This window comes from Ostrinia nubilalis, chromosome 11, assembly GCF_963855985.1.
Source record: "Ostrinia nubilalis chromosome 11, ilOstNubi1.1, whole genome shotgun sequence".
In the NCBI taxonomy this organism is placed as follows: Eukaryota; Metazoa; Arthropoda; class Insecta; order Lepidoptera; family Crambidae; genus Ostrinia; species Ostrinia nubilalis.
In genome coordinates this window covers 16,144,922-16,167,267 of record NC_087098.1, presented here as the reverse complement: position 1 = coordinate 16,167,267, position 22,346 = coordinate 16,144,922, and the positions used below count along the sequence as shown (strand labels likewise).

General features: G+C 37.3%; 3 protein-coding genes across 3 annotated transcripts; 1 reads left to right on the top strand and 2 right to left on the bottom strand.

Moving 5' to 3' along the window:
* Positions 1 to 4,955: 4,955 nt before the first annotated feature.
* Positions 4,956 to 17,561, bottom strand: LOC135076335 (cytochrome c oxidase assembly protein COX15 homolog). The gene is made up of 8 exons (XM_063970820.1): positions 17,369 to 17,561; positions 17,020 to 17,186; positions 12,901 to 13,033; positions 12,181 to 12,313; positions 11,533 to 11,719; positions 9,962 to 10,223; positions 9,125 to 9,393; positions 4,956 to 6,123 (listed from the first exon to the last, which is right to left on the bottom strand). The coding sequence occupies exons 2-8, from the start codon at positions 17,182 to 17,184 to the stop codon at positions 5,983 to 5,985; spliced, it is 1,290 nt and encodes a 429-aa protein (XP_063826890.1). The 5' UTR covers positions 17,185 to 17,186; positions 17,369 to 17,561; the 3' UTR covers positions 4,956 to 5,982.
* A 1,141-nt stretch (positions 17,562 to 18,702) lies between these two features.
* Positions 18,703 to 20,585, bottom strand: LOC135076334 (tubulin alpha chain-like). The gene is made up of 5 exons (XM_063970818.1): positions 20,496 to 20,585; positions 20,193 to 20,403; positions 19,600 to 20,072; positions 19,163 to 19,519; positions 18,703 to 19,037 (listed from the first exon to the last, which is right to left on the bottom strand). Exons 1-5 carry the CDS (start codon positions 20,502 to 20,504, stop codon positions 18,780 to 18,782), a joined length of 1,308 nt encoding a protein of 435 aa, XP_063826888.1. The 5' UTR covers positions 20,505 to 20,585; the 3' UTR covers positions 18,703 to 18,779.
* A 499-nt stretch (positions 20,586 to 21,084) lies between these two features.
* LOC135076331 (3-oxoacyl-[acyl-carrier-protein] reductase FabG-like) lies at positions 21,085 to 22,166 on the top strand. The gene has a single exon (XM_063970815.1). It carries the CDS (start codon positions 21,245 to 21,247, stop codon positions 22,007 to 22,009), a length of 765 nt encoding a protein of 254 aa, XP_063826885.1. The 5' UTR covers positions 21,085 to 21,244; the 3' UTR covers positions 22,010 to 22,166.
* The last annotated feature ends 180 nt before the right edge of the window (positions 22,167 to 22,346 follow it).

Sequence of the window (22,346 nt, the reverse complement as noted above, 5' to 3'; positions counted from 1 at the left end):
CGCGCGCGATAAAGTTTTTCTGTGACAGACAAAATTCCACGCGGGCGAAGCCGCGGGCGGAAAGCTAGTATCTACATAAGTTCCTAGTGTCTGCTTTTTATTCAGACTTCATTTTAATCAAATGATGTTATGCGGAAAGGAACCAGTTTTCATTTTATTGTCATCGATGGCCACATTTGCTTAGATTACACAGTGAGCACCCTAGACTCAGTTAAATCATAATATAAATATTATCTTACGTCTGATGCGAGCGACGGATTACTTCTGTGTGCGCTCGGCAAGGGGTGTATAGTTTTTATATTATGTCGGGTTGTATGTCGCCGAGTGTACACGTCGCCTGTTAATATGTTTTGCAGAAATTATGTCACAAAGTTAACATTTGCACTGCTGTTATTTTTTAATATAACACTAAATCTTATAACATTTTGTTTTATCACTCGTCGCTTGGGTAGTGGAGTGAAAAAGTATTTGTATGAAAAATCATACTTGTATTAAAGCAATGCAAATTAATGCTTGTAAATAGCCAGGTAATAACGCTTGTAAATAATATTGCACATAACAGTACATACCAAAATTGATATTATTGTTTGTGACATAATTTTTGTTCCCTTTCTAATAGTTGCGCGCGCGCAATGCTGCGACTGCCATGTATTGTGATGTTGTGAGAACTTTCCTAATACTTAATAATTATAACATATTTTTTATTTTGAATATTTTAATCAATCCTAGATTTTAATTTTGCACACGGGTGTAGCGACGCGTGCGGTTTTTAGTAGTAAAGTTTTATTTATTATTTTTTATTAATAATATTTTAATAACCAAAATCAAAATTTAAATAGCATGTCAGAATATTTATATCATTAACTGCACGACTGTGTAACTATAGGTACTCGGACTACCCTTATTTCATAGCTTAAAATAAAGTCGCACGCGTAGCAATGCAACGACTGTGGCGCGGACTGATATTTTTTTCGCTTTTCTAACATTTTTAAAGTCATTTGATATAACTTAATGCTTTAGGTCATGATGAGCTTAATAGCTCGCAGTTGCATAAAACCATCACAATGAAAACATTCATGTACATTACATAATCATATTAACTCGAGCGAAATTCATGTCAGTCCCAGGGTCGTCCCTGCAGTGACATATTTGAATACGAATTTGTTCATCCTGTAGCTTATACTAAAACTAGAGTTAGATCGCACACGAGTTGATATGCGCAAAATTATAACGTTGTTAAGCTGTTTAGGAAATTAATTCTTATATTTAAAGTTTATCGTAAGTTCAGTTCATATTCTGTCGATTGGTGTCGGTAATTTTGACATTAAAATTTAACCAACAACTGCTTTTTAACGAGTGTTAACGAAATGTTATTTCAATGAATACGAATCGAAGAAATTAAGTTTTAATGTCAAATTACGAGCACTGATAAAACTTTGAAGATTCACCCGCCATTCCTTGACAAATCCAAGTTTGATTCCATTCCTCCTCGAACCGTAAATGTTAATGTTGAATAAGTCTAAATTTGGAAATGTTGTGATTTTAACAGTACGACTGTTAAAACGGATACGCCTATAATAGGGCATTATAGGCTTATCCGTTTTAACAGTCACATGACAGTCGTCATGCCACACTGAAATACAGCTTTTTAGAATATAAATCAGGCATGTTGTAGTTTTGGAAATAAAATAATATCTGAATGACTGCAAAATATTTAAATTAAGTAGTTAGGTTAAGAGATTTATTGGGTTGTAGCGAAGAATATCATTTATTTGTATAAATGACCATTAAATTATATTCAATTTTTTTTAAAATAGACAATAACACTGATAACAAAATAGGTCCACCTATTATTTAGGCTGTGAACATATTGTTTGTTTATAAAGTATAAAACACATTTTTCAACATTTTACTTACTGCATAAATCTGAATTTTGTTCTCAGCCTAATGCCATCAGGAAATTTTCAAAAATACATTAAATATTACGGGCCAATATAATTATTATAATATTTTTCTCTTGTAGATAAAAAATGCGTAATATAAGATTTAATTGAAATGTTAAACTGAAGTTGTTTCTACATTGATGTATAAATAAAACTGTATAGTAATATTTGGAATGATAGTTTGTTGCATAATGCGGTCGACACAGAGAGCATCAATGTCAGTGCACATATAGTTGCGAGTTGGACAATATTTGGCAACGCGACTTGTTATCCGCTTACAGACCGGTTCTGAGTCAAAACATGAGCCGAGTAGTATTGTTCGCGAACCTAACAACAATTCTAATAAGGCAATCTTTTGATCTGCATGAATAGCTTGCACTTGCAAGTCATTCACCAAGATAAAAACAGCTTACTTTGTAATTCTATTGATTAAATATTCATAATTATGTCGATGTTGTCAAATTTGATCCAGCATTAAAAATTATCAGTCTTCTGCTATCGTGTGGGCTGAATGGTGTCAGACTTTGCTCGATGGAATACTATTTAGGCTCACCATTCATTACCTGTCATTGCCATACTGTTCAGATGTTATGAGATTATAGCAGAGGCTACCGTATTGTAAATAAGACGAGTCTGCCCATGTCATGGACTGAGGGATAAATCACAGTGAAAGCAATATCTGGTTCTGTTAAGTAGTGATTTTTACCCGACCGCGTCAGAAGGAGGGTTATTACTTTATTCTATTTAATATTGGGGTAAAAAACTAAAATACTGTACAATTATTCTGCTACTATCATACATCGTTTATTCAAATAGATGAGATGTTTCATGTTCCATGGCATGGGTTTTTTTGAGTATGTAATTGTATTCATAGAGTTCAGATTCAAATTCTTAGCCTTATAACATTGATGTTATCGTTGCGCAATATATTTATTTAAATAAACCCAGCTACTTATTGGGACCATGCCGGATTTGTGTATTTTCTATTATACTGGCCATAATAAGTATTTGTTTTCCTTTTTGTACCAAAACATTTGAATCTAAACTCTTTGAATACTGATTGATTGTAAATTGTACTTTTTATCACTAGCTCATAAGTCGAATAAGCCTTTTTCACTATCCACGGTACACGTTTTATATTGTTTGCTAAATACCTTTAGTGGCCTAACGATAATAGTAGAAGTAAGGGCAATTCTGAGGCATATATTAGACAGTTAACACTTACCGACTCATCTATTGATAAGGACTATTGTTCAAACTAGCCCCTGGAATCTTAAATATGAGAATCAAAATGTGCCTGGTCTATTGTTATTGTGGAATAAAGATGACATAAATTTTACAAAATCAAACCTAATGGTTTAGCAATTTTTCCTACTTAACGTTGTCGTGGTATACGTTTCTGCTAATATGTCTGCCGCGGAATTGCTCGTTTTATGTTGTGTAAAGATAGGCGCATTTACCTGTGTCAGAGTAAATACAAATGAGTAGGTCATTTTCATAGAAACGCACCGAGCGCGGTTTGTATGTGAGCGCGGCGCAATACGCACGCTCTGACAAAATTCGGCGCAACACCCCGCTAATTTTTGTCAGTGTGTGCGTGCGCGCCGCATACGTGTTGGCGCGCTCACATACAAACCGCGCTCGGTGCGTTTCTATGAAGATGACCTACTCATTTGTATTTTCTCTGCCTGTGTTTACAACTCTACTCACGTGCAAATCGTCTTCGTTTTGAACTGTATGTGTCTGATTTTAGGGTATAAATTGAAATGTTTTCTCTTAAGAAATTTCTTATAAGTTTATTAGGTTATTTTGATATTTATTGTCGTAAATGCTCAGTTCGGAAATAATTTTGACTGAAGGTTATCTCCTTGGATATTTGTTGCGAAAATAACGTTTATTTTGATAATGGTGAGACATTTCAGTCAAAATTGCTTTTTCTGAATTGGCCACGTTTGGTTTTCCATTGAGATCCCCACTTCCTTACTTCCAACATCAATTCAGGAATTAGTTGTTACTTACTAGCAGGAAATTGGAGTATACTACAAAAGAGTAGTTAAATATATTTCAGAACTGGTTTCGTTCGTCCCATTTAATGTTACCATAGAGAATAGATGCCCCCGCCTTCTATAAACTGCAATATTATAGTTTAGTTGTTTTGAATTCGACTGAAAGTATTATCGGTAGTTATCTTATTTTTATAATAATTCGTTCTATTAGTTCAGAGGTTTCGAGGCATCTTTCATGTTTACTATCATTTGAACCGATCTCAAAATTTTACACTGAACAAAACCTGAACATATCTATGATATTTTATGAAGTAAAATTTTAATAGTTTTATTTAAAATATACATATTTTTTATTTACACTAAGGCAGTGTTTTCTCTAAGGAATTATTGTATGGTGCTACATTTGATTTATCTACCATACCTAGCGGTCTATTCATTATTGCATGTAATCTGGTGAAAATTCAATGTTTTAACAGATACTGATGTAATTTAAATAAAGTTGTAAAAGTATTTCTAATATTTTATTTATCACTCGCTCATCCACTTCTTTTCCTAAAACTACATAAGGAAAGCACTCACCTTGACTGAATCCAAAATAACTGCAGAGAGCCGACGAGTAGGTACATCAAGCGGTTCCAAAGGCGTGGCCGTCTGCCCAAGGTCAACGAAGGTTTTCTACACACACACACAACACTATTTTCACATCCGTTTTTGCCAAAGGATGTTCACTATTGCTGAAAAACACACAAATAAATAAATAATCTTGCGCGAAACGTTTAATTTAAATTTTAGTTTAAACCGAAAAAAAACGTTTAGTTTAATCCGACAAGACACTGTCATTTTTTTACCGAGCCGTAGCAGTATACGGAGACGTGCTATTCGTAACGCGTCCCGAGCCGAACTGAGCGTTGCAAAATGCCGAAATACCCCTTCCTTCCGAGCGAATGGCGGTCGCAGATGCAACTACCCACATTATGAAAACTTAAGTTCAATAAAAGACACTGTGTTAACAACATTGTTATATTTTCATTCTAATCAATTAAATAACTTTTATCTAATGCAGCAAAGAAATCAGTCGTTTTCTTAAAAAAATATTCATGTTACTAATGAAACTTAATATCATAGGAAAATGGTTTGCAGTAAGTATTGCGGTAAAATCGCAAAAATTAACAACTTTTTAAAATTATTGACTAGTCTTAAAGTAATAAAAACAGCTCAAAAGAATTTACAATGTAATAGTAAGTAAGTAATTATAAATGCGGATAAAATACTGTTTAAAAATTAATATTGAAGTGAAATAGCAAGGACAGGACGTCCTTTTTTACAAACTATTGAATATTGGATTTTATACTAACAAAAATCTTCACAGTTTGATGAAACTGATGTCATCGTTACTAAATTTTTTGTATAAGATATGTACAACTGAAAATATGCTTAGACCTCCAGTGTCAAAAAAATATCATTCGCCTGGTCACAATGCAAATTACAGACGACCATAATGAGTGCGTGGACTTTACCTGCCTAGCTCGCACTTATTACACATCTTGTTTTAAGTTGAATGTAAGTATTATTTGCTGTATCTGATTGAAAAAGAGGCTGACAAAGGTGACTGAGTTTCTTCCGCCACTTCACAGCACCAGCCCATAATATGTTGTCTAGTGGTAGGGCAATCTATATTTGGGACGTGTATAACTGTATAAGCGCCCTGGAAAGGGTCTAAGTACTGAATAAAAAAACTGACGGCTTACCAAGGTAAACTAGCATCCACTTATAATAGAGGCGATGCGACTAATAATACGTCTATAGTCTGGTCCGTGAGCTCGTAGAATTTTGTCCAATGACCCCAAGCTACCCATCCTTATCGCTCGCGCGTAATTATGTTGCTATCGCGCTTGCACACTCACTGCGGGCGCGCGTCGCACAGTCGCGTCAGCAATATAATTACGCGCGAGCGATAAGGATGGGTAGCTTGGGGTCATTGGACAAAATTCTACGTGCTCACGGACCGGGCTTTAGTGCGGAACACGCGGTCATCACTTTGGGATGTATTTGAGCAGCTTGATCTCGTGCGTGAGCCAGATGGCCAGTGTTAGCAGCAGCAGCGAGCCCGACTGGTGCGACGCGGCGAGTGGTGTGGGCACGTAGGTCAGAAGCGTTGCGATGCCCAGCGACACCTGTCGGGGTTGTGTTGGTTATAGTCTATTCAGCGTAAGAAAGTGATTATGACACTTCTATTTAGTGAGGCGCTTCTTTTAAACCTAATCGATATTTTTTAGAATCGAGAATATTTTCTTAAGAAATCTAATCGACTTTTTATTTGTTTGATTTTTAATTTTATCTACGAAAAATCAAAATTATATCTACGAATTTTAATTATCTGGATATGGAATAAAAGTTATTACACAACAAAACACAAATAATTAAATATTATGCATTTTATTCTATAAAAACAACAAATAACAATGACAAACAACTCGTAGAGAAATCGCATAAAACACAACCGGCCATACAAGGCAAACGCACACGTACTGACTGACCTTTAACCTGCCTGAAAGAATAATTGTGATTCGATGGTGAGGTGACCACAATACCGATTATTGATTGGTTGCGATTGTTCTTGTGCATCCCTATGAGCAAATGTTCCGATTAACGCATTATGCATTTCATGTAATATTTTTTCACAAATTTTAATAAATAATAAACTAATAAGTATTTGAAATTCTTGTTTAGGTTAATTGAGAAAGATTAATAATTGTATTTTGGAAGGATAAAATCACAAAAAAGTGATTGATTTTTACACCTCAATATTTTTATTCTTAGGAAGTTGGATTCATGAAACGAAATGTTTCATCTGTCTAAATCACCATCATAAGTTGAATGAACTATAGTAAGATATACGATGAAAAAACCAACCGTTGAGAACCTCCTTTTTGAAGTCGGTTAAAAATATAAGAAATGCGTTTAATTTCCTTCTGTTCTCATTTTTATATCATTAGCACGGGCAATAGAGTACGTGTTTTAAAGGCCACAGGCGAGTGAGTGGCTATAGACCGAATATACTGAATCCTATCCGTGACATTGACAGGGGAGCGCCACCGTCAACACCGGATCGCTGGTTCCGATTTTTGCCATGTTAGAAACTATAAAGTGGAACGATGGTGGCGGCCCCCTGTCAATGAGTTTGGTGGGACAGTTCAGTTTAGGTCATCTATAACATCGAAAGACTGACTAACAAACAGCCAACTTTCTAGCAAACTTAGCTACTAACAAGCGACAATGGAGCCCTCTTAGACATCAACCAGCAGTGGGATTCTCGGTGAAGTTTTCACGAGTGGCGAATAGTCCATGATGTCGCCACAAGCCAGAAATGCGCTGGCCAAACTTATTTTACCTGAAGCAATACTACAACTCCAACAGCGGCGCCACGGTAATACTATCATACAGTATTGTAACTTCATATAAACGGACGAAACACGAGCTTTCCTTCGAAATTCAAATCTCGGTATGCGCTTGACATGCAAAAGTCGGGGGTGTCGCGAATGTGCCACAGTAATAAACGGACGATGTGTTGTTTTTTAAACAGTAAGTGCTTTTTTAATAAAAATAATTACAAGTACCTATTTATACAGGGTGTTAGGTAAATGGGTTTATAAGCCTACACTAGCCCATGTTAACATAATATATTATGCATGTTAATGGTATGGCGGAGTCAGTGATATCATTATTTTTTTTTTATACAAAATAAAATTGATAAAATCAGATTTGTATGAAAATTGCAATTATTAAAATGATGATACCAATTTTCTAACTTCACCATACCATTTATATGCACATGTTAACATGGGCTAGTGTCCGCTTATAAACTTATTTATCTAACACCCTATATAATAATCAAGCATTTTGTGATGAGTACAGGCGCATACATTTTACGGTCACAAATTTATAAGATTTGTTACTAAATCTTAACACAAATATTTTTTTTTAATTAAATCTACTAATGACAAGGCAACATGCATTTTTATCCTATTTCATTCACAAAGTATTTTGTGTGTCAAAATAAAAATAAAATTACAATCACAAAATACATTCACAAAACTAGATAGAAATTCTAAGTAGGATCAGATCAGATGTAATGAAAATTGGGTCTGCAGGTAGGCAGCCCTATCGCATGTTGTCATACGGTGACGTACCGCGCGGCTGTTGACATTTATTTCAAAAATATGGTCGAGTTGGAATACTGTATAGATAGTATTACCGTGGCGGCGCCCTCGAAGCCACTACTCAGCAAACGTGGCCCAACTTAAAGCCCGGTCTGTGAGCACGTAGAATTTTGTCCAATGACCCCAAGCTACCCATCCTTATCGCTCGCGCGTAATTATATTGCTGTCGCGACTGTGCGACGCGCACTCGCAGTGAGTGTGCGAGCGCGACAGCAACATAATTACGCGCGAGCGATAAGGATGGGTTCGTTCGTTCGTTTCAGCCGAAAGACGTCCACTGCTGGACAAAGGCCTCCCCCAAGGATTTCCACAAAGACCGGTCCTGCGCCGCTTGCATCCAGGTACTTCCCGGACAGGGAAGGATGGGTAGCTTGGGGTTATTGGACAAAAATTCTACGTGCTCACAGACCAGACTATAGTACTTATCTTACCTGAAGCCACGCCATAGCTCCAACAGCGGTAGCCACTCTCCTCGCAGCGGGCGATAGTGGCGCCCTCCTAGCCATCAACCAGCAACAAGTCGCCGCTATAAGGGTACAAGTTCCCAACACTCGGTGGTCAAACTGCACGGTGGTGGGATTCTCAATGAAGGTTCTCACGGGTGGCGAATAGTCCATGATGTCGCCACTAGCCAGAAATACGCTGGCCAAACTTATCTTACCTGAAGCAATACTACAACTCCAACAGCGGCGCCCTCGAAGCCACTACTCAGCAAACGTGACCCAACTTAAAGCCCGGTCTGTGAGCACGTAGAATTTTGTCCAATGACCCCAAGCTACCCATCCTTATCGCTCGCGCGTAATTATATTGCTGTCGCGACTGTGCGACGGGCGCCCGCAGTGAGTGTGCGAGCGCGACAGTAACATAATTACGCGCGAGCGATAAGGATGGGTAGCTTGGGGTCATTGGACAAAATTCTACGTGCTCACAGACCAGACTATAGTACTTATCTTACCTGAAGCCACGCCATAGCGCCCACAGCGGTAGCCACTCTCCTCGCAGCAGGCGACAGCGGCGCCCTCCTAGCCATCAACCAGCAACAAGTCGCCGCTATAAGGGTACAAGTTCCCAACACTCGGTGGTCAAACTGCACGGTGGTAGGATTCTCGGTGAAGTTTCTCACGGGTGGCTGGAAGGACATGATGTCTGGAGGTAACCAGTCGTCGCCCATTTTTGGAAATGAGTTGTAGACTAGACCTGCGTCTAGGCCGGCCACGAATGCACCTAGACAGAAAATATTGTTTGAAATACCTTCAAATATTATGTTACTAAATTATTTTTAATCATTATGATATGAAGATGGAGAACAAAATTAAATAGTGAAATACATGATAAATTAAATTAAGGAAAGCCAATGGTTTTAAGTATGTAAAAGGTAACCTAGAGATTCAAAAATGACTTCTGATAGGCGCATAAGTATTTTTATCAAATATGCAAAGATGACATGGCTCATTGCTCTGCATAATTACATTTTATTTTTTCTATATTAATAACAAATAGTTTCACTGTTTTTACTTAAATTAATTAAATCCTGAAATCTATACTAATACTAATATTATATAAAGCTGAAGAGTTTGTTTGTTTGTTTACTTGAACGCGCTAATCTCAGGAACTACCGGTCCGATTTGAAAAATCTTTCAGTGTTAGGTAGCCCATTTATTGAGGAAGGCTATAGGCTATATACCATCACGCTACGAGTAATAGGTGCAGAGCAAAAATTAGATATGTTGCAAAAACGGGTTTCAACGCGTACGAAGTCGCGGGCACAGCTAGTAGTACATAATCAACTTACCAGAAACGGCGGTAAAGAAAGCCATAGCCTTCACGGTATGCGCTAACGCCGTCATGCCCTTTAACCCCTTGAGTTTCTGCACCACCCCGCCAGCTGGAAAGGGGCGGAGCACCCGCAGGGCTCCAGCCAGCAGCCCCGAGTATAACACGAAGGCCAGCGACAGATGCGCCGCGAGTCGGTACTGAGACACCCGCGGCACGTCCGAGGGGCCTTGGAAGCGGTCTTCTAGGCCCGACTTTACCATGTACCAGCCCATTAGGCCCTGGGGAGAACACGAGAATAACGAGTTGAAATACTTCTAAAACAATAAGTACGTGTGTACCTATTGTGTGTTATTATTGTTGTGTATTAGTGTGGCCGTGTGGCCACACTGTTAACTATCCATTTCCGTTTTTGCTCTCGCTCTCATCAAATGGTGATTCTTTGCGATAGAACGAGATGACATGACTGGCAATGGGTTAGTTAACACTGTTGCCGATAGTACAAGTCTGACAATTCTTCTTCTTTTCGTGTCGACAACAAACCTACACAGCGTCAGCCCAAAACTCCGCCACAAGAGTGGCGTTGTCAGCAGCACTCATCAAATCCTCCTGAGTGCAGTTGCTCGGGCACTCAGGGCACGACATCAGGTGCTTCATCGACTGGGGGACAAAACCGCACCTGCACTCTATGTTCAAGCCACCCAAGAATCCCCACCTGACCAGATTGTCCTTACTACGGCCAACCTGCGTCCGAAGTCTATTTAAAGTTGCAAAGTAATAAAAATTTTACTTAAAAGGAACTGTTATCAACATTAGTAAATGCTGTAAAAACTATTGAAACTGAAATGACCTGTGCCACCACCAGGACAAAGTATGCTTTTATCCTAACAGTTCGTAACATCACTCGCGCGTAATTATGTTGCTGTCGCGCTCGCACACTCACTGCGGGTGCCAGTCGCACAGCCGCGACAGCAATATAATTACGCGCGAGCGATAAGGATGGGTAGCTTGGGGTCATTGAACGAAATTCTACGTGCTCGGCGACCGGACTATAATAACAGTTTTGGCTGAAAATAACAGTTGCTAATTCATTTTAAACTGACCTGTGCAGCAACCAGGGCACAGTACGCGCCCACCCTGATCTTCATGGCTTTGTCCAGGTACCCGCGCGCCCAGAAGAAGGCTTCAAGCAGGAAGGAATACTATTAAGTCTTGAATCTCTGTTCAAACTGACCTGTGCAGCCACCAGGGCACAGTACATTCCCACCCTTATCTTTATGGCTTGTCTAGATACCCACGCGCCTAGAAGAAGGCAGCGGGAAGAAAATAACGACGTTTGAACTGACCTGTGCAGCCACCAGAGCACAGTACACTCCCACCTTTATCTTTATGGCCTTGTCTAGATACCCACGCGCCTAGAAGAAGGCAGCGGGAAGAAAATAACGACGTTTGAACTGACCTGTGCAGCCACCAGGGCACAGTACGCGCCCACCCTGATCTTCATGGCTTTGTCCAGGTACCCGCGCGCCCAGAAGAAGGCTTCAAGCAGGAAGGAATACTATTAAGTCTTGAATCTCTGTTCAAACTGACCTGTGCAGCCACCAGGGCACAGTACACCCCCACCCTGATCTTCATTGCCTTGTCTAGGTACCCGCGCGCCCAGAAGAAGGCGGCGGGCAGGAACATACAGGCGCCTATAGCGCGGCCCCACGTGCGGTGTGCGTATTCCATCCACCAGATCCATTTGAACTCGTTGAGTGTTATGTTCTGATTCTTGCTGGGACACAAAGGGCGAAATTAGCTGGTGCAAAATGTAAATCAATTAAAAAGGATGAATTTTATCATTTACAAAGCAAGACAAATGTTATAGCACATTTATGTATTTGTAAGCTGTTTGTTTTCTGAATAAAACAAAATAAAATTAAACCCCAAGCAATAGATTAAGATCGTGCGTGTATCAATTCGTGGAGTTTGAAGGGTTATAAAAGTAGTGCATAAAACCTATTTTGAAAATAAGTATACATATTGAAAATTGGCTCACATAAAGAATATGTAGTAATTAATTGTGAATGTTCTTTATTAATTCTGATATCATAAAGTCAATAGTGCATCCTTATCATTTTAGCAATAAAAAGCTGTCAATAACTTTCAAGACACAGATAATGGGTTTGTTTACATACAATGTTTATCATATCAATACAAAAACAAAAAATAATATGTTTCTCATTGCAAACTTACTATTTGAACTCTGGAAACTGCTGGTACTTCTCGAATTCGCGCTGCCATTCCTCTTCTGTTGTCGGCAGCTTTTCGCCCAAGAGTTTCCACGTCACCATCGACAGCCCAGACTCGGTCAGTCGTGTTACTCCTCCTACACCAAATCAAAATCAATTTCAAAATCAAACCTACGTAAAATACAGCAGCTTATTGGTTTTCCTTTAGCAGTTGAGAGTTTGAGACTTTATTCAAGTATGTTCACAATATACACATTACTAATTTGAGAATGCAGGTCTGTATTGATTAGCAAATGGTACAACAATATAAGAAGTTATGTAATCCTACAGTTATTTAGTTTTATGATGAGGAAGGGTCAAGGGTATTGCCTAATTACTTTATAATTTTGTTTTTAAACCCTTTACTCAAAATTATAAATGCAAATGAAACAACTGTATAAATAACTCAATCTTTATTATAATAGCCTTTCAGGTACATAATTTCATTAAAAATTATTTAAAATTGCATCTTTTTAAATAAAGTTACCACTTCCATTCTGTACATTATAAAACGAATAACTCCCAAACTAAACATTAAATACAAATACTATATATCTCTTAGACTAGATAAGATTTATTGGATACAAAAGGTCCACCTACTATTTACTCCCATTAGTAGTTTTCAACATAATGTTGATGACGTAATAGACGCAATACACAAGGACCAAGTATCCAGCGACCATACCTAGCACGACCGCTGTGAACACCATTCCGCTGCAGCCCAGCAGCCAGTAGCCGACCACCTTGGCCATCTGTGGCTTGGGAGCGCTGGCACACAGGCGGACAGCGATTTGGTTCGACTTCAACAACTCTTTTATCTGCAATACAAAAACGAAGTTTTAGTATTACGTCCCTTGGTCTTTCCCTCCCTCTCCCTTGGTTTGGTAAATCAATCTGAAGTTGAACAAAGTTCAAGCCTAGTTCCAAAAAGACCGCAAATAACTATTTCTCTCAACCTTTCTCAACTCGAAAGTTTCAGAATTTAGCATAGCTTTGCATTGTTAAATAAAACATGATTGCACAATTTTGTCTTTTTCTGATAAAATCGGAAATACCTGGGTATTAAAAAAACCTAATACCTGGGTATCACAAGGTAAGGGTAAAAAAGGGGGTACGCAAAAACCCTAATTTAATACCAATTTAATCAATCAATTAATCATTTCCATAGATAAGGTTTAATCAAAGATAAGACAAACCCATTTTCTGAGATATTGATTATTATGTATTAATAATTTAAAACTAGTCCATATTCTGAAAGACTACCATCAATTTATGTTCAATAACATACTAGCTTGAAGTCTGATGGTTCTAAGTTTTGAACTGAAAAACTCAAATTAAACATTTGTGTGTTAATTTCTAATCAACCTAGGGTCATTTCGCCTGTTCGCGTCCATTTAGTGCAGTTGGAAAGTTTGACGGCGATAATAAAAATGCCCCAGCACTCATTTCTATGACAAATTTGTGTAATGTATTCATTATACAACGTGTCCCAAAATTCAAGGATAAGCCGGCGCCGCAGGATGGTCATAGTCATGACTACTTTAGGAAAAATAAGGAAAAAAATATATCTCAATTATTTTTCAAGTTACACAATAAATTACGAAATTCTTCGAAAATTGACACCCCTTATGATATTTTACATTACCACGACTACCATTTTTCAAATATTTCTGTTTTTTGTTTGTATCGGCAACTTAAGTAGTGCTGCTGTCCACCCCAACTCTCAAAAACCCCAGAATCCTTGCAGTTTTTACACAAAAGTTAATCAAAATATGTTGTTTCTTTAAAATTTTGAACGAGTTTTACTTTCACTCCACTTTGACTCATCGTTTTGTAAAAAAAAAGTATGAACACTACTGCGGCAAGTTTCTTATAAAGTTGACGCAACTATCCAAGATTCCAAAATGGTATAATACTCTAAGAAACCTAGTCGCAAAAAAGATATGCGTACCATTTTTACAAGCACTTCGCTTGTTAGTTAGTATGGGTTAAATCTTGCAACTGAATTTAAAACCAGTTCTCCTCAACCGATTGAGCTGAAATTTGGTATACTTATGTAAGTACGATGAAAATGCAATATTATGGTACCATTGAGCTGAATGGAGACTGGAGGTGGCCATAGGAACTTCTAAACGAAACGGCGGAATTGCATCTAGTTTGGGTTCGTTGGACTTGTCTTTTCGAGCACTTTAGTGCTAGATGATGTCCAGGGTCCTGATGATGAAGTCAGTTATAATTTTCAAACGAAGTCAAGCTTGTTTTTAAAAAAGTTTTTTTTTTTTACAACTTTATTTTAAACTTTTCAGTTGTTTCTCAATCTCATGGCCCAAGTGCTCGGGAAGACAAATCCAACGAACCCAAACTCGATAAGCTTCCGACGTTTCGTTTAGGAGTTCCTATGGCCAGCTTCTGCCACCTCTTGACTTCATTATCAGGACCCTGGACATCATCTAGCACTAAAGTGCTCTAAAAGACAAGTCCAACGAACCCAAACTAGATGCAATTCCGCCGTTTCGTTAAGAGTTCCTATGGCCACCTCCAGACTCCATCCAGCTCAATGGTACCATAATATTGCATTGTCATCGTACTTACACAAGTATACCAAATTTTAGCTCAATTGGTTAAGGAGAACTGGTTTTAAATTCAGTTGCAAGATTTATCCCATACTAACTAACAAGCGAAGTGCTTGTAAAAATGGTACGCATATCTTTTTTGCGACTAGGTTTCTTAGAGTATTATACCATTTTGGAATCTTGGATAGTTGCGTCAACTTTATACAAAACTTGCCGCAGTAGTGTTCATACTTTTTTTTTACAAAACGATGAGTCAAAGTGGAGTGAATGTAAAAATCGTTGAAAATTTTAAGGAAATAACATATTTTGATTAACTTTTGTGTAAAAACTGCAAGGATTCTGGGGGTTTTAAAAGTTGGGGTGAACAGCAGCACTACTTAAGTTGCCGATATAAACAGAAAAACAGGAATATTTGAAAAATTGTGGTCGTGGTAATGTAAAATATCATAAGGGGTGTCAGTTTTCGTCGAATTTCATAATTTATTGTGTAAGTTAAAAAATAATTGAGATAGATTTTTTTCCTTGTTTTTCCTAAAGTAGTCATGACTATGTCCGTCCTGTGGCGTCGGCTTATCCTTGAATTTTGGGACACGTTGTATATTCTATTTTAAGATTAACTTTCAGTTGTATTAGAAACATCTTGCGTTTTCTTTTTAAATAGATAAACTTCAGAATTAGGCGTTATACCCAGTTTGCGTCCACAAAATCCAAATTGCGTCCACCCGTGGACCATTTAGCGTCCAGCAGCTTAGAAAAGGAATATAGGGGTGATATTTTTAAGAATTAATAAAGAAAGATTGTATTTGAACATTTCTTTATTTAACAATCAACTTAATTATTAAAAATCAACATTATCATCATTTATAACTCACTTTAAAAAATAAAAATAATTCTTCTCAACATTGGTTTAAGTAAAAAATTATTTATTTCTGGCCAAACATTTTTCAATCAATTTTTGACCTGGACGATCATCTTTGAAATTATTTTTAAACTCTCCGTCTCGAATTATTTTTTGAACAGTATCCAACAATTCTTGCTTTTTACTGGAAATCCACATTTAGAAATGTTAAGAAGCCATTCAACTACTTTTGTATTATTGTTCCATTTTCTTCCCTAAACTTTGAATTTTTGACGAATTTCAATATCTAATTACTACATGACGTGACATATCATTGGAAAGAAGACAAGCTAGAGATGTTTTTAAGATCATTGGCAATCCACTATCACCTTTAATTTTTTTAAAATGGAATCCAAGTTGAAATTTTTATCGTGGTTTGTACCTTTGTTAAACTTTCGCGGCTCGTAACTAGCTATCCAATCATTATCTGGATCTGAAATTGAATTTATTTGACTAAAGACATATTCGATATTAATATCAAATAACAGAAGCGGTTAAAAACACGCGAGAAAAAAAATTTAGGCAGTTTTTAGGTCAAATTTTGGAAAAAATTAAACAAGCACAAAAATATCAATTATAATAAAAGTAGCTCACTTAGGGTCAGATGGGCGAACTTGTATTCTTAAAATGACCTTACCTATACACATTAATATTAAACAGTATGTTTTAATTTTTTTTTATAAGCAAGTATTTAACGAAAACAGTGGACGCAATTTGGTTTATTATTATAGAGGATAGGTATAGTTTGCGTCCATTGTGGACGCAAAGTGGAAGTTTTGTAAAATCGATGTAGTAATTCGCGTCCACCTTATTTTATTCGTTAAATATAAAAAACATTACCAAATTCATAATAAACATTATACCTTTTTTCATCATTAAACTGTAGAAATAGCTATCTATCCTAAAATTCACATAAAACAATATAAAACTTACCATCAAACACGCCGCTGCACACTAATTTTTATCTAATATGCAGCGCGTGTGAGCTTCCTTGTTGAACAGCCGAGACTAAACTATTTTTCTAAACAGGAATGGTTGGACGCACAGGACTTTAGTATATGTGTGCGTGCCTCTTATACATTGACGTATTAGCGGTAATGACTTTTCGTTTGATTGGTGTGTTAGTTGACTTGTTTTCGAGGATTTTTAAAAGGAGATCGGCAAAATGGACGCGAATTGGGCGATGGACGCGAACAGGCGAAATGACCCTAGCATTTATTTCTTTATTTATGAATAGAATGGTAGTACCAATTACACTACTATGAGTATGTCAATATGATTATGTTTCAGTGCTACCTTTAGGTGTAATACAACGAAATAGATAAACACTTACTCTAAAACCGATTTTGTTACTGTTTCCATTTTTCATTGGCGTGCACAGCTGTCTGGTGATCATTTTGCTGGAGTTGAAGCCATTTCTAGTCGCAGATACTACCAGCTTGCTCTGCATTGCCCTTAGTGGCTGAGCGCAGCGACAAAGTTGAGAGATACTCAACATTTCTGCAAAAAACACAATTTTAGGTTATAAAGCTGTCTTACAAGACTGGACATTATTATTATCAAACAACTGTGTGGCCAGGTGATCGAACTGTAAATTGATTAGTAAACAGTACTGAATTGATTACAAAATAATGACCACTTGAATACAAAGCTAGGTACAAGACAAAACTGAACAAACTTACTTGAAACTTGCGCAGTTTACTATGAGAACAAAACAACGATAGTTTATGTCCTGAAAGTTTTACACATAGCAAAATTAAAATCTATTGCCGCAGTTCGAATTCTAGGTACTATTTTTATCGTATTTTACTACGATTTCACAATGTGAAATAATCACAACATCGACAGCAAAACCAACTTCATATTTTTGACGTCTGCTGTCAAAACTGTCAATTCAGTAGTTTGTCCATTTTTTTATATTGAAGTATTACGGCCATGGGTATCATAGAGAAAAGTAATATAAGCCTTTTTAAGCCACTAACTGTCCACCACATCCATGAAGCTACAGATAAAAATGGAGGCCGCACTCCGAATACCTACTTGAAGCACAAACTAAGTATCACTATCTCGCTCTCTGTGGGCAGACTCGCTCTTTCTAAATAAACAAAAAATATAAAATTGCTCAAATTCAATGAAACCAATGTAAAATCTTTATTTCTTGACATAGGTATCATTAAAAATGATAAGTGTAATTACTGGTAAAACGTTTTAGGAAGAAATTACTGTAAAAAATGTGAAAAATGTTTACAATGATCCAATGTCGGAAATCACGAAATAAACACTTACGCGTGGAATCTTATGTCACTTCCAGGACACCACGTACTACCGCAACCACGCACTACAAAATTTTGCACCAATTCTTGTGATAAAACAATGATTATTTCCTGTAAACAATCTCAAACGAAATTAACTGCTTAATAAACAAAATAGTAAACAACCGCCATGATGGGCCGGATTGGGCCGATGTTGCCACATGGTACCGATTACCCAGGAATTGGGATTGTAATTCCCTGATTCGCCAACACATTAAGCCTAAATGGCCGACAATTTTGTGATTTTTTATTTAACTAGGTAATCTTAGTTTCAAATATTAATTATTTATTTGTTTAACTTCTGATTTGGTTAGTGAATTGGCTATTTCGAAGAATTTACAAGGAGATTTAAATCAGAAGATAGCAATACTACAGTTCACACTAAAAAGAGAGGTAGGGCCGCAGAGAGCGAGATAGATATAAGTAGGTATTTGACTCAAGTTTTTGTTCCAACTCTGCCCTCCATTTTTATCTTTAGCTTCATGACCACATCCACCCTCTACGATTACAGTGCTGGGCAAAGAATGGTAGCTGGTATATGCCTATGCTGCTGGTTGTCAATAACGTAACGCTAATAAAAATAACGGCAATTTTATGAAAATTTAATTCGGAAGTACAAAAAGGTTCTCGTTAATGCCTGAGACACCCATTATACAATTTACCTATTAATAGATAATCCATTTATTAAAATGATACGAGTAATGTACTGATTGTGGTTAAATCTTTATTTTCCTGGAGAACACGACAATCTCTTGTACATTGACAGAATCACAATATGTACTCAATCTTCCATTTCTTTGTAATCATTAGATAATGCTTTTATATTGTGTAGTGCATGCGAGAACTCCCGTTCTTCCAAACCTTCGCCAACATAATGATGTACGAATGCTCTTTTGGCGTACATAAGAGAAAATTTCTTGCAGAGTCTCTCCCACGCTCCACGAACTGCAGAATTGTTTGATACCATCACAACTGCTCTTTGAAGTGCAGCCAAGTCCCCTCCAGGCACTGTTACTGGTGGTTGATAGTTTACACCGATCTAGGAATAAAACATCAATTTCTTAGCGTAAATTACCTTAGTTGGGAACACTTGCAAGGTATAATAGTAGTAACGTAAAATTAATAGAGAACTAGACTTTTTGTAAATTATTCACGCAATAATACCTTAAATCCAGTTGGGGACCAAGATACGAATTTAATGTTCCGCATGCTTTTGATTTGATTGATTCCAGAATTTATATCGTTTGGATTTACGTCCCCTCTAAACAAAAGGCAGCAAGACATGTAGCTCCCTCTTCTCGGGTCACACTTGATCATTTGATTGGATGGATTGAAGCAAGACATCATGAGCTGATGAGTTGTCATGGTCTCATGCATAGCTCGTGTGGGTGGTATGAAAGGAGCAAATGTTACTAAGGGAAAGTGAATTCTTGGATAAGGGATCAGGTTGGTTCTGAATTCCACCAACTCAACGTTCAACGAACCTTCGAATCTAAGCGAAGCAGTCATACAGGATACGACCTAAAACCAGTTTGTGTTAAAGTTAAATAGGTAGGTACTCGTACTTTGCACAAAATTACAGATGCTAGAATAAGAATTACCTGCGCAATAAGTCTGTTTAGGTTAGTGTACGTTGGTCTAGGTACATCCAACAATCTTGCTAGGATATCGTACAGGGCTTCATTGTCAAATATGAAACAAACGTCTTCAGTTTCCATACATGCATGTGAGGTGAGTACAGCATTATATGGCTCGACAATAATGGGTGATATTTTTGGAGCTGGATAAATCGCGAACTCTATCTTGGACAGTTTCCCATAGTCTCTGACCAAGCCTTCGAGCAATAGAGCAGTAAACCCGGAGCCAGTTCCACCGCCAAAAGACCTAAATATTATAAATCCTTGAAGGCAACTGCAATCCTCTGCAGCGATTCTGATTCTATTTAGAGCCACTTCAATCATTTCTCTCCCTACTCCGAAATATCCTCGTGCGAAGTTGCTAGCGGCATCTTCTTTTCCAGTAATCAAGGAGTTGGGATGAAATAGCTGTCGATAAGCTCCTGTTCTTATTTCATCTAAATCAAATAATTCATATTAAGGTAGCTTAGGGGCATTCAATTTTCTAAGCGACATACGATATAAAGCATCACGTTAATAGCTAACAAACAGAATGAAATAAGCATGATATTGCTTGCCTATAGGAGTTGGTTCCAAGTCGATCATAACAACTCTGGGCACCACCTTGCCAGCCCCAGTTTGACTGAAGAAAGTGCCACAGCTTCTATCATTGTCAGAAAAGGCGAGAATGCCATCGGCCGTGATTCCATGCTCCAAGCAATAAAGTTCCCAGCAAGCGTTGGCCACTTGAACACCTGCCTGTCCTATGTGTATGTGGATTACTTCTTTCTGCAACGGAGTTCATAATCGTGTACGATGATTGTATTGGATAACCTTGTCAAATAAAGTTACAATTTAGTAAAGAATAGTCCAAAACTCACAACCGCCATTTAAATAAACTAAAATTTAAAGTGTAAGACCTAAAAATATTACAAATTTTTGTACATTTAATCCATTATTTACCAAAATTTACTTACATTGTTATGTCACTAATATCGTGTCAATTTTTGACAAAAATCTATAGAGCAACAGGGCCAACAGGCAACAATCTCTCCTAGACAAGACAATGTATACAGCAGACGAGACAGCATTTATTTCGAAATATCGATTTGTACTAAACTTTTTGGTTTGTAAAAAATATACATCACTATTTTCAAGGTCATTGAACGACCTCTATTTGACATAAATTGTTGACAGATCCAGTAGGTTTTCAATTACACAGAGCAGTTATGGAATAAATAAATAAATAAATTAAAAAATGGCTATATAATATAGTGCAAACCAACTGCCAATAGAATAGAAAATAATGGGAAGTGTTCAAACATGTTTTACCTACTTCTATACCTCATTATATACAGATATAATTTTTTTCTTGGACTTTTTCTCAATTTTCAATTTTCCGTACTTTTGTCTTAAAACTTGTCAGCCAATCACGTTTCACTATGAAAAATGTGATCATATGTCATACATACGAAACTTACTGATGATAAAATATGTAAACAACTTGCGTTGCACATATTTCTAGAATTATTTTTCGTGTGTTAGCTGTATTATTACGTAATAATCTTATAAATAAGAACCACTCAATTAATAAAGTATACGCCTGAAAATCATAGTTGCTGACATAAAGATGAATTTCGCTGGAAAAGTAGTAATTGTAACCGGCGCGAGTTCCGGTATTGGAGCGGCGACTGCGGTCTATCTATCTAAACTTGGTGCCAAGTTATCTCTGATCGGAAGAAACGCTGATAATCTTCAGAAAGTGAGCAAAGACTGCGAGAAATCTGCACCAACTTTCACGGTACAAGCTGATTTGACTAAAGAGAGCGACATCGAAAAAATCGTGAAGAACACCATCGACCACTACGGTCAGTTAGATGTGCTGGTGAACAACGCTGGGATCATTGAGACAGGTACTATCGAGAACACTTCGTTAGCTCAATACGACCGGTTGATGAACACTAATGTTCGCTCAATTTACTATTTGAGCATGTTGGCTGTCCCACATCTGATCAAAACCAAGGGCAACATCGTGAACGTATCCAGCGTGAATGGAATTCGGTCTTTCCCGGGAGTGCTCGCGTATAACGTGTCCAAGGCGTCTGTGGACCAGTTCACCAGGTGTGTGGCCTTAGAACTGGCATCTAAAGGGGTGAGGGTGAACTGTGTAAATCCAGGCGTGATCTTGACTGAGTTGCAAAAACGCGGCGGCCTGTCCGAAGAACAGTACAAAGCATTCTTGGAGAGAAGCAAGGAGACTCATGCCTTGGGGCGTCCTGGCAAGCCAGAGGAGGTAGCTGCTACGATTGCTTTCCTTGCCAGTGAGCTGGCAAGTAACATCACTGGTGCAAGTCTGCCTGTTGACGGTGGCCGTCATGCCATGTGTCCACGCTAATTAATATGCCATTGTATTCAATATTTTGAAGTGCCTTAACAATATTTAAATGTATAGTATTTAAGTGCAATATTTTATTGTTTATATCATGAATGTTGTTATTATTGCATTTATAAAAGTGTTCATATTTTGTTAATAAATTGTTTTATTATTAAAATAGTTTCATCATTTCAGCCAAATGCCTCCACAAGGATTATTTTAATAATTGTTGCAATATTGTGTGTAATGGGAAAGGAACCATCATTTATTTTTGAATATTTAGTTTTATGTGTGTAACAACTATAAAACCAAAATATGATCAAAATAGATAAAGGAAGACAATTTCATATTTGTTGAT